At 38.2% G+C, this 13,448-nt stretch overlaps 1 protein-coding gene across 6 annotated transcripts in view; it reads right to left on the reverse strand.

Annotated features, from left to right (window-relative positions):
* Positions 1-13,008, reverse strand: part of RRAGB (Ras related GTP binding B) — a 63,565-nt gene extending 50,557 nt beyond the window's left edge. The window contains exons 1-5 of one of the 6 annotated variants that reach the window (XM_053891567.1): positions 12,940-13,008; positions 11,429-11,462; positions 8,799-8,898; positions 4,163-4,246; positions 2,169-2,235 (exon numbers count right to left, since the gene is read on the reverse strand). In XM_053891567.1, the coding sequence (XP_053747542.1) occupies positions 2,169-2,235; positions 4,163-4,246; positions 8,799-8,898; positions 11,429-11,462; positions 12,940-13,001 (347 nt within the window). In that variant the 5' untranslated portion in view covers positions 13,002-13,008. Of the gene's footprint in view, positions 1-2,168; positions 2,236-4,162; positions 4,247-8,798; positions 8,899-11,428; positions 11,463-12,309 lie in introns of all 6 variants that reach the window. The other 5 variants (XM_019439336.2, XM_019439337.2, XM_019439334.2 and 2 more) reach the window with 5 other exon arrangements.
* Between the last annotated feature and the right edge of the window lie 440 nt (positions 13,009-13,448).

Raw genomic sequence — 13,448 nt, forward strand, 5'->3', positions numbered from 1 at the left:
TCTCATTTGGACTAGCCTGTGGTATACCCAACAAGGGGCACTTACACATTGTTTACTCTGTTGCACATGCTATTCCCCTATCTCCACATCTAATTAACTCCTACTTGTCCCTTTAGATTTCAGTTCAATCCATATTTCCTCACAGAAACTATCCCTGATATCCCTGTCTTGAGCAAATCCAGTCACCATAGGCCCTAATATAACAGTTTTTTTAATATTTATTTATTTTTGAGAGAGAGCATGTGCACAAGTGGGAGAGGGGCAGAGAGAGTGGGAGAAAGAGGATCCAAAGCAGACTCTGTGCTGACAGCAGAGAGCCCAATGCGGGGCTCGAACTCATGAGCCGTGAAATCATGACCTGAGCCAAATAGGACACTTAACTGACTGAGCCACCTAGGTGCCCCAACACTGTTTTTATTTTTCACACTTAACCACAAATGTGATATTACATGTGTCTGTGCAAATTTTTAATTAATGGAATTCACTTCCCTACACAATATATTCCATGAAAGCAAGGATCATGTCTGTTACTGTCTGTCGTTGTTTCCCAGCTTTATGCAAAGAGCCTGCCATAGGGTAGGTGCTCAGCGAATGTTTATTGAATGAATAACCGTCATATACTCTAAACTATATGACAATGACTCCAAGATAACTTTTTATAAGTGTTGTTCTTTGACCCTTAGGCTGTGTGCTGCTTACCAAGAACTTCTCAATTACCAGGCAGCCAGTGAAAAAACAGTAGTTTTGTTGGAATTTAAGAAACGAAACAAGTAAGCAAAGGAAAGAGAGAGAGAGAGAGAGAAAGCAAAAAACAAACTCTTAAGTATTGAGAACAATCTGATGGTTACCAGAAGGGAAGTAGGTGGAGGAGATGGGTGATATATGTGATGGGGATTAAGGAGTGCATTTATCGTGATGTGCACCGGTTACTGTATGGAATTGTTGAATCACTATATTGTATACCTGAAACTAATGTGAAACTGTATGCTAGCTATACTGGAATTAAAATAAAATAAAATAATAAAAAAACAGTTTTGTCATGTCACAAGCTTTTAGTCTTGTACTTTGTTATTAATTAGCTGTGTGACCTTGGGGGATTCATAAGCTCACTGGACGTCAGCTGCCTTATCTGCAAAATTAATAACACCTTAGTGCCTAAAAGCAAGGAACTATAACTAATCTCTTGAAATAGATTACAGAACTAGAAGAATTATAATGAGGAAGGATTTGTATGGAGAGAGCTCCTAGAGCATTAAGTGAACCATCTGCTAGCAATAATGGAGTCATTTTCTTATAGAATATTTGGCTATTTCATTATTCTTTCAACAAAAAATTCATTCAGCACCTGTTATATGGTTGGTTCTATGCCAGGAGCTGGTAAAACACTGAGCTAACAATAATGTCTGTCTATTTTGTGAGGAACTTTCCTATGCATTTATATATCATCTTACTGAATCATCAAAACAACCCTATTGAGTGGGTACCACTATTATCCCTTTTGTACAGATGAAGAAACTGTAGCTCAAGAGTTTAAGTAATCTACCCAAGATAACACAGCTAACAGAGGTGTGCTATAAACCCCAATCTAACTCCAGAGCCTAGGCTCCTAACCACTGTGCAGCATGGAGATGCAAATGGCCATATTGTAGGGAGCAATATCCACATATAAGCACAGTGAATGTGCATTTGTGATGGACTATTCTGGAAGTGCCTCAGCCATGAGAGGAAAAACTGTTTCCTACTCCTCCAACAGCTGGTAAGTCAGCTGGAGAATATATACTTAGGGCAATCTACAGTGCTTAGGCTGCCTGGAGATTGAAAATAATAAAGAATGAGGTGGTATGGTATGATGACTAAGAACTCAGCATTGGTGTTATGACACTTGAGATAAAAACCTAATTTCTTCACCTGCAAAAGAGGGTGATAATCTATCCCATACTACAGATACCTAGATATAGCTTATGTTACTGATGATTAAACATGTCACATATGGCATGTTCACAATTACATAAAAGTCAGAAATCTTTAATCAAGTGCCAGTTCTGAAGTAATTTCTATCGAATGTATCTATTACAAGTGATAGTTACTTTAATGTATTTTCTACACTTGATTATACTAGGTGCTATGATTATTGTCACTGGCCCTACAAACAAGCAGATGGTACTTACCCACCACAGTCCCACAGGTTCAATACCAGGTTTCCCAGAAATCGAACATGAGAATGTTCTACATCAACTGGAAGACAAATATGACAAATCTAGTATTGTAGCATGTGAGGTGAAATTCAAAATAAGCTAACCCAAAAAGAACTAACCCATGGAATTTAGAAGGACCAAAGTGGAGTGAAATGCTCAAAGCTACAACAAGAAGGTGATATTTAGCTTAGTAGTGTAGTTTAGTGGCAAGGTGGGCACCTAAACTAGTCTGAGCTACAGAGCTGGCTTTCATGTATGTCATTTTACTTTTTAGTACTTTAGTGCTTACAGCAGAAACAATCTCCAATTATAATATTAATGTTAACATTTCAACATGTAAGACAGAGACATATACCATTTAATAGCTCTTCTCCAACCCACCAACACCCTCCACAAAAAAATTTAATACCAACACCAAATACAAAACAAGCATAAAACATAACCCAACTCACTCCCTCTATTGGTTTCCCTATTTCAGTTAATGATCCTACCACTGTCCCATCTGGGGGGGGGGGGCGGGGGGAACAGGTCATTGTAGACTTCTCTGTCCACATTCATTGATATTCCTTTGTAATCTCTCAATTCCACACCTTGTTTTACAACTTGCCACTAACATTAAGGAAGGCCCTTTACCTTTCCAAGCCTATATAACTATAATAGCTCTATAATTACCTCTCATCAGGAAACCTTACCCACTTTACTTCATCCTATAGGCTACTGTCAGGTTCATCTTCTTAACACTACTTTGAACATGTCACTCCCCATTCAAAAAAATTTCAATGGTTCCTCCATGTCTACAGGGGGGCATTCAAGGTCCCTCAGAATTTGGCTTCCAATCTACCTTTATATCCCCAGTGAGTCACATTAATAAAGCCTTTTGCTTCAGTCCAATTTGGTTTGTTCATAGTCCTCCCCAAACCCACTACCTCCCCAACCCCCAATATACCTTACACCAGGGGTCGCAAACTTGCTAATATGGGCCAGGCCAGTAAATGTACAAAAGCAAAGATAATCATGTATGGAGAGCAAACATCCATCCAAGGGGATGATGGAGTGGTTGTCAATTACTCAATTACTCAGCTGTAGCTCATTTGTCAGGCATGAATGTGGGATCAAGATGATCATATCTTTAAAACTTCCAATAGTAGTAGGAAATCCATATTTTTGCAGAAACTTTTACATATTAATAACTAATTCCAATTTTTCTAAAACATTGTACAAGCCAAACAAAACATATCTACAGGCCTTATCCAGCTTATAGATTGCCTGTTTGCGACCTCTGCCTTACACTTCTCTCTGTACTCTATACTTTGCCTACTCTGTTCATCTGCCTAGAAAGTCCTCCCCACCTTTCTTTCAAAGTTATGTTCATCTATTAAAACCCAGATTAAATTCCACTGCCTCTAAAAGCCCTACCTGGCCACCCCCACTTACCGTCATCACTCCCTCTGAATTCATTCAAACATTTATTAAGCATCTACTCTCTGCCAGGCACCAAAAATCACAAGGAGGAATAATGAAAATTCTTATCCTGAAAATTTCCTTAAAGTCTAGCAATTATCATTTATACAATTTATGTGACAATCAATCATACAGTGGTGTTTCTTCTATGACTATCTTGAATCTATTGCTTAAATTGACTGCTCTCTAAACTTTGTGCAATTTTATCTTCTTATAACCTAGATCATAAGCAGCAAAGCATTATTATAAAAAACATGGGCATTGGAGGTAAACAATTTTAGTTCAAATACCAGCTGTACTTCTCTGTGTGACCTTGGGCAAGTCACTTAACCTCTGAGTATGTTTCCTTTTCTATTAAAAAAGATGGAAGGCATGCTACTGACCTCACAGGATTATTGTGAGGTTTAAAGGAGTTATCATACAAGTGCCTGGCACGTAGTAGGTGCTCAAACTATTTCCCTTCTTCCCCTTACTTCCCCCTCCTTGGAAAAGGAATCATATCTTACATGTCTTTGTATTTCCAACAGAGTCTACGAGAGAGTAGGTGCTCAAACTGCTATTAATTTGAAGACTATGTAAACGGTCTAGTACTAAAAAAAAAATGGAAAGAAGTGCTACTGAGAAAGGGAAAGACAATAACAAAAGAAGTGACAGGATTCAGTGACTGTTTAGATATGAAGCACATGGGACAGAAATCTGGTTTCTACTCCCATATCAGAAATTGTTCTCATCAAGTGACCAGTGGCCCCATTATCAAATCCAGTGGACTTTTTAGTCCTAGTCTTACTTTCTGCAGCATGACACTGTTGACTACTCTCTTCTCAAGAAATTCTCTTCTCTTGGCCTCTGATATCATACCTATAACCTCTCTGGCAGATCCTCCTATTCTTCTTTCTGTCCCTTAAATGTTAGAGTTCTTCAGGATTTCACCTTTGGCAACCTACTTTTCTCTCTAGATTTTTCCCCCAGGCAAGCTTTCTATTCCAGTTCTATTATTTACCATTTGGATACTGTTAACTCATAAACGTGTATCTCTTAATATAGATGTCCCTCTCCCTTTCTGAAACATGTATTGGACATCTTCACTTGAATAATGCACAAGTATCCCAAACTCAGTGTATCCAAATATAACTCATCTCACCATTTTCCCTACAAAATCTATTCTTTCAGTCTTCTCCATCTCAGTGAATTTAACCAGTTGCCTAAGCCAAAACCTTAATTTTATCCTTGAATCCATCCTTTCCTCTACTATTCCCCCCAAACCTATCAGCAAGTTCTATTAACTCTACCTCTTAAATATATCCCAAATTCATTTTCTCACTATATCCACTACCACTACTTTAACCCAAGTTAAGGTACCATCATCTCTTACCTTGTCTACTAAAATAGTTTCCTAATTTATCAACCTGCTTCTACCCTTGCCTCCGTCCAATCTTTCCTCCATGTTAGATATAATGGTCTCTCCAAAATGCAGATTTTACTCCATCCTTCTTTAAAAAGAAAAAAAAAAGTTTCTGTATATGTATGATTGTATACACCCAGGAAAAATAAAAAAGGCCAGAAGGACAATTTCAAACTACTAATGGTGGTTGTCCCTAGGAAGCAGGCCTGATGATGAGGGAAGGAGTAGACTTTCTACACTTCTATAATACCTGAATTTTTTGTATTACTTTTGTAATTAAAATTGAAAATTAAAAATAATAAAATCTGATGTTACTTTTCTGTTTAAAATTCTCTAGGGGCTGCCCTCTACCCTCAGTTCAAACTACCTGACTTGGGTTATAAGACTTTATGATCTAACCCCTACGTTCTGCCTCCCTCTTCTATTCTTCCTGTCCTGCTGTCATAAGAGCAACTGAAAAGAACCAGAAGAGAGCTTTGGGAAATCACATACACTTATGGGGCAGAAAGAAGAAAATATTTTTTAAAGGAGTAGGGATAGTTAAAGATAAAGGAAGAAAACCAGGGTAATAAAGCATTAAATAAAAGCCAAGGGAACAGAATTTTGAGAAGGTAAGAAATCTTGGAGCTGTCAACAGTGTTTGTGACTAAAATACTTCAAAATTATATTTTTATTGACAAGTTTACTATTCCAACAAACACATTTTAATAGCCCTCTAATAAATTAATTATATCACCATTCTGTATCTTTACCTCAAAGTTTAAAACACAGTAGGCTCTAAGTTTAACAAAATAAAACTGGATTTTTTCAGCAATGACAAGCTAGAAAAACATTAAAGGTGATATAATATTTTAGAAGTACTCTTTTACTACTTTTAAAGAAAATCAGCAACTGCATAAAAAAACCAATAAGTGAAAATCAAAGCACTATATGTATTTTCAAGTAGTCTTTAAGTTTAGCAGTAGAATCCAGACTTTTCTTCAGCAATGACAAATTAACTAATGATACATTCAAGCATTAAGTCCAACATAATTATTTAAAGCATATTTTACTACCTTTAAGGAAATATAGTAACTGCTAGCAAAGTATATCAATAAAGCTCCCACCTGAGATATTCTTAAGGACAAGTGTCCTGTCCCATTCACAGTGCCTGGCACACAGGACGATCGAGAAAAGCACTTGTTGAATAAATGGACTGCTTGAATATATGGGGTTCATATAATTTGCAACATTCTGTTTGTAACCTTTTAATGCTGCTGCTAGATTACTTCAAAACTATTTCAAGTAGCTTGAATAGTTTTGAAATTTGGGTTGCATGACTATTCACTAGACTTAGGGTAGTAAATCAACCTCTGCTGATTAGCTAAACACAAAAATATTAATTGACTAGAAAAAGGTACTTCAGTAAAATGTACATAATTTAAAACACACAAAGAATGAAATTCCCCAGGCATGGTGGCTATAGAACAATGGACAGAGCAGGAGCATATAATGACATTTAAGTTCTAACACTTGCTAGTTGAGTAAGCTTAACTTCTAGTTCATCTATCAAAATGAAGTTAATATAAAGAGTAAATAAAAAATCATATAATAAATACCAGCTTCCTCTAATATACTGAAACCATATGATTATTAGGTCCAGTTATTTAACTTGGGAGAATAGAAACAAATTAAAATCTAGCAAACCAAGACATGAAGAAGTCTGGAGAGGTACTTTTCTAAAAGGAAGTCTCTCAAGGCATGACAAGCCATAGGACCTTGTCCTGACCAAAATTTTTGAGGAATGGCTTAGATGAAAACTAGATGAGATGCTTATCAAATGTACAAAATGCACCAAGCTAAGAAGAATAGCTAACAGAACAGATGAGATAATAAGCATATAAAATGAAAACAGTATTGGATCCTTTTTCTACAGATAAGAAAACTGAGGCCCTGAGAGATAATGACTCATCCTGGACTTCACAGTTAACAAACAGTGGGTACAGGAACATAAAGGCTAAAACAAACAAAACTGAGTAATTTAATAGATATAAGAATTTATTCTTAGATTTTAAATATTAGCTGCACAAGAATCAAAAGGATGATATGTGTTTTAGTAACAATGTATGTGAAAAGGATTTTTTTTTAGTATGACTCAATATAATGAAAACCACTCCAAAAAATAAGAGTAGGGGGCTAGACTGTGCTAACAGCAGTGCAATGCCCAGAATAAGAAATATAATAGTCCTACCCTGATCTGATCAGATCACATCTATATTCAAGTCTCAGCACTTTAAGAAAAACATAGACACATTCAAACAAGTCCTTAAAATGCTTCAAAATGATGTCAAATGAGGAATATATGGAGGAACTGGAGATATTTAACTTAGGTAGATAAGATTTGGGAAGCAAGGATAGATTGAGACATTAATCATACTCAAATATTTGTAGAGACACAAAGGAACAAAAAGAGGACCAGCTAACAAAAGGGAAATAGATTTAGGGTTCTAACTAAGAAATAGCTTTCTAACTATTAAAGCTGCTCCAGGGGTGCCTGGGTGGCTCAGTTGGTTAAGCGACCAACTTCAGCTCAGGTCATGATCTCAGGGTTCGTGAGTTCGAGCCCCGCATTGGGCTCATGCTGACAGCTCAGAGCCTGGAGCCTGCTACAGACTCTGTGTCTCCCTCTCTCTCTGTCCCTCCCCTACTCTGTCTCTCTGTCTCTCAAAAATAAAAATAAACATTAAAAAAAAATTTAAGGCTGCTCCAATTTTGACAGTGTGTGTGTGTGTGTGTGTGTGTGTGTGTGTGTGTATATACACACATATATATATGATACTCCCAGTACTTTATAAACAAAAATGAGGTATCCTTCTTTGTATCCTAGGGTGTGGAACATAAGCTGTTTTAAAATGTTTGTGGTTCTTGAAACAAGAATGAGATACCTTATGAAGTAGTGGGTGACTTGTCCCTAAAAGTGTTCAAGATGCTAGAAACCCAGATCAGGAATCTTTGAAAGCCAGGTAGGGCAATGCTTTCATCACTTAGAGGCCAAGGACCATGGCAGAATCCAGAAATGCCTGGATGTTGCAAAATAAATTGGCATTACAACCTAGAGACAGAAGAGGTCTTCCAGAAGCATAGATCCACTGAACTGGCAGCCACAGCAGCCCAGTTAGCCTATATTACAAAGCCAGATTTAACATTCAAACAAAAAAGGGCAATGAAACATTTCTCAAGTCAGAGCTGGAACTCCATTGAGAACATCTATATATATATCCAGGAAGAGAAGCAGCAGAGAATACACATCAAGCTAACCTCCTGCCCACAGCCCCCACCACCCAGAATTTACCTTTTAATGACTAACAGCTTTAAAAAAGTCTTAGAGATTTTATTGTTATGCTTATTAATAGCTATCATGTTATTTCCTTTTATATAATAAAAACAACCCCCTACAAAAAAGGAAAAAATAATCAAACAAAAGGGTCCCTATGTTTATTTAAGAAACAGCAGGATAAAAAACAAGTTGGACAAGGGTATCCTACTTGGTAAGCAACCTAGAAGGGACCTTCCCAAGAGAGCAAGTAGTAGTAACCAGAATTAGGCCACACCCCTCTGAGAAGGAATGAAAAACAAAGGAGAAACATGCTCCAAAACAAATCTCTCAACCTCTGCATCCCTAACTTACTGCAATCAAGTGCCTTAGGCGGACTATTAATAGTTAAGATCACCTGATTTCACAATAAGATAAAACATCTTACTTGTTGCACCAAGGCGACGTGTGTCTCTGGCAATATAATTTGCAAAGATAATAGACCTCATACTGGTCTTACCAGACCCACTTTTACCCATCAACAGCACCTAAGGACAAAGTGAGAAAAAACAATGAAGTTAGAAATCTAGAGCAAATCAAGTATAAAGGGACCCATGTCTCTCCTGTACTTGATGTTTTACTGAAGTGACAGTACCAACAACCTGCTGCAAATACTTGTAACTAACTAGTTCCCTGACCAATGGTGAATACAGAGATACCTAAAATTCCAGGGACCAGGCACTTACCAGTCATGGATCACACATCCTCTTGGCAATATAATCGCATGAATTTATTATGCTACCATTATACACTATCATATATTCAGAACTATGTTAGAGAAATAACAACTTGAGGAAATCAAACCCTGACTCATAATCTAATGCTTCACGCACTGAACTACCTGGCAGGGGATTTCATTGTAACTGAAAGTTCCTCCTCCTGATTAAGGTCAACCTTTCCACCTCTGCCCTTGATCTCATGCCTTCTACTTACTCTATGATTTTATTCTTTAATTAGTCTGTATATTTTTTCTTTTTAAGTGTCCCATGGCCTACAAGATCAAGTCCTTAAACAACATATAAGACCTTCCTTGATCTGGCTTATCTACTTCTCTGTAATTACCTCCTGACCTTCCTGGCTTGGAACTTTTAGAGTCCAGCCATACTGAACTGAACTGAACTGCTTATATCCACTTTGATTGCTCCCAGAACTCCAGGCAGCCCAGATCTATGTCTCTGTTTCATGCTGTATTCTCTGCCAATAACTTTCCATTCCTTTTTCTTCCTTCAGCTAAGCTCCATTCATCTCTCAAGACTTGGTTCAGTAATAAACTCCTCAAGAAGCTTCTCTGATCTCAATGTCCTAAGGTGGCTTGGGTGCATCTCACCTCTTTCCTCCCATGGCACTTGTAGAGCATTGCAAAGACCATAATGCACTGCGGTTATCTGGGATTTTTTTGGTCTTTCACAAGACTCTGAGTTCTTGAATAGCAGGGAGAATACCCTTTGTATCTCCAGTGCGTAACATATAACAGACGCTTAAAATATGTTCATCAAAAGAATGACCAAGCTATCAAAACAAAGACATAAACCTAGCAAGTTTTTAATGATGAGAACTTTCCAATGGAAAAGGTGAACTTATGAAGGTGAATAGCCATCATATCAAAGTCAGCACCTAACAAAGACAGAAAAACACCTATCAAAGATACTGTAGATTCTTGCACTGGAGGGAATTTGGTAAGGTAACTTTTCAGTCTTTTCAAACTTTAAACTTTATGGACTATAGTTCCAATTACCTTGCTTTTCAAATGAAGGGGGTATGGTTATATCTTCAATCCCTAAATAATTTACAAAATTTTCTAATTACAAATGTAGGGAGTATTGACAAAAGTGTATTGCACTCAGACTCAATTTAATCTAATCTAGCTATTTAGCTACATAACTTTATCTAACAAAATGTTACTGACAAGCCAGTCTAAGGCTGTTGGAAAAATTACTTTGTTTTATTCTTAATCACACAGAAATTTCTGGTATTTTTAGCCAACCTTATTGACAGCAACTTTAGTTTTTTTAAGTGTATTTATTTATTTTGAAAGAAAGAGAGAGTGCTAGTGGGGGAGGGCAGAGAGAGAGAGAGAATTCCAAGCAGGCTACATTCCATCAGTGCAGAGACAGATGTAGTGCTCCATCTCATGAACCATGAGATCATAAACTGAGCCAAAATCAAGAGTAAGCTACCCCAATAGCAACTTTGGACAGGCTCATTAAGAACATTCCTTTAGCAAACTGAATTATATAACTAAATTATTGGATGAAGTTACGGGTAAATATGGTGTTTTTCTTGTGTTTTTTAATTTAAGAAATCTTCAACTGCTTAGGAAAGAGTAACCAAGGCTAATGGTGTTAGGTGCTAACTTAAGGCCTACACATGCATTTACTCATTTAAACTTCATAACAGCCCTATGAGATAGATCATATTATTATCACCATTTTACAAATGAAGAAACTGAAAGCCCAAATTTCAGAAATTTGCTCCAGAACTGTGCCCTTATTGATTCTGTCTAACCCCCAGGTGGGGCACAGTACCATAAGAGCACAAGGGAAGGAATGTTCAATTCCACTTGGAAAACTCATATAAGACATTATAGAGGTAACATTTAAGTTGGGTTTGTTGGGTTCCACAAAAATGTGCAGGAAGACGCCTGTGTAGTGTTTGTGTATGGCTTGCACAAAATGCAAATTCGTAATTTGTAGAAAAACAGATTCTGTATAGCTATGGCAAGGTGCACAGGTGTGGCAGATTGGTTTAGTCAGGAAAATTTTTAAAGGGCATTCTATACTATGAAGTCACTTGAATTTCATTCTATGGGCTTTGGGAAGTATGTGAATGACCCAGTTAGATTTAAATATTAGAAAAATTAAATCTGATAGCAGAGAAGGGGATAAGAGTCAAAGAGAAAATGTAGAAGATTCCTGAAATGGTCCAGGAAAGATGATATATATACACCACAAATTTATTTCCTGAATCATATCTTCTTACCTTCACTTTTATGTATTTGATGTAATTAACATGTCTTACCTTTTTCTTCATGGCTGTATTTGGTAGCACCCACCTGCAGATATAAACCAAAAGACAGTTTCCAGGATCCATTGCCTTAGAAATTGGAATTTAAAAAATACAAATAAATGTGGAGTTGCAAAAGAACATGTTTAGCACAACAGCTGAGTACAGCTGTGTGCAGGAACTCCGTTAAAGAGGTCCTTGTTCTCCTAAATTATAAAACTGGATTCAAGTTCCCTAACCCCTAATTACAGTGCTCAGGAGACGGCTCCTAAGGTTTATTTAGTGATATAAATGAGCCATAAAATTCAAGATTTAATTTTTTATTATCTTAAAAAAAATTATCAAAGCAACATATATAAGTGCTTTAGTGAAACAATACTGTCCTATTTGAATGTCCTCTATTATTTTTAAGTTAGCCTATTTTTAAAACCTGGAAGTATGTTTAGTCAGCTGTCCTTCCAAGTCATATTTTACTCATTACATGCACAAAGTATATACAATAGAAATCTCAAGTTCAGGAACAAAAATGCACTGAAAGTACTCTCAAGCCACTGATCTCTGCCCCGGAAATACCAACCTTCTCCCTAGTCGTCTTATCCTCAACATGATGATGTTAAATCTCCTTTACTGATAATTCAAAGAAACTCAAAACTATCTTCTCAATTAGAACAGTTCCCTCAACCTCAGGACTCATATTAGGCCCATCCCAAGGGTTGTTTCTGCCTAGTTAACGACCAATCGATCCTCTTTCCAGTTTATCCTGTCACCAAAAGCATGACACCAATCAACCTTACTGGTAAATCGAAGCAATTTATCATAGGTGGGATGTTCTAATTCATGATATTTTCTTCAGTTAGAACCCCCATTCTAGGTTTGACATAATAAACTTCACCCACCCTAGCGATCCTTCAGGTTCCCCTATGGGAGGATCCATTCTTGGCCCCAGATTCTCTTTCTCCATCTTTCTCTCAGAGTCAGATTCTTCCATCGTGCAACAAGTCCTTTCCAGTCCTTTCTAAACCGCAGTACTCTTTTTCTTTTTTCTTTTTTTTTTTTTTTTTTTCCTTTTTTCCTGTTCACACCCTCAGTCGCCTACTTTAATTGCCTGTGGCCGCTAGGCCTGCTCTATTCTTGCCTCCGCCTTTGTCCACTGGGGGGCTGCTTTCCCCACGGTTACTTTAAACCGCCTTGAACTTGGCCTCAAGGAACAGCCTAGCTGGCCAGTTCAAAGGCTAAATAATGTGGTGGTGCAAAGGAAGAGACGGAGGATGAGTGAAAAAGAGGAGTGGTGGGGACTCGTGTCGAGTTTGGGCCTCGGGACCCAAAGTCTCGAAACGCAAATGTGACTTCACCCGAAAAGAGGTGGAGACGGCGGAGGTGGCAGAAAGAGCAGACCCGTGCGGTAGGCACTAAGTAGTGACTGTCCCCGCCGGCTTGTCGTTACCGACCCTGGTCGCCCGAGAGCGTCCGCCGGCAGCGGCAGTTATGACCTAAACGCCCGCCCTTCAGGAGCCCAGGTACCTCACCGCAGGCACCGACAGCAGGCCAGGATCACGTGGGCACCTCCTGTAAGCCCAAAGCCCGTCATGTGACGGGCTGCTACCCAAGGGGCGGGTGGACTGGGAAGACTACCATAGATACTGCGCGGAGAAAGACAGAGCGCCGCCAGTCGCCATAGCTGCTATCGCTCCGCCTTGAGTCGGGTGGGAAGCTAACATCCTGTAAGCTGTTTCCTTGTGGGCTGGCCTGGCCCAACTGGCCTGCCACGCAGAATTAAAGGAGACGTTTTCAATTTCAGTTCTTCAACGCTAGCTTCTTTGTGTGTGTGTGTGTGTGTGTGTGTGTGTGTGTGTGTGTGTGTGTGAGAGCGTGTGTGTGTGTGTTGTTGTTGTTGATGTTGTTTCGTTGTTGCTGTTTTAATTGCTATTTCACCCTTAACATTTTTCTGTGAGGAAGGCCGAGCATCGTTTTTGTCTTCCTGCTTTTTAAGTCTTTGTCTTCTTTTTATTATTAGTCCCTGTAACCGAGCTTGTAA

Source organism: Panthera pardus, unplaced genomic scaffold (assembly GCF_024362965.1).
Source record: "Panthera pardus isolate Hobbes unplaced genomic scaffold, ASM2436296v1 HiC_scaffold_27, whole genome shotgun sequence".
Taxonomy (NCBI): domain Eukaryota; kingdom Metazoa; phylum Chordata; class Mammalia; order Carnivora; family Felidae; genus Panthera; species Panthera pardus.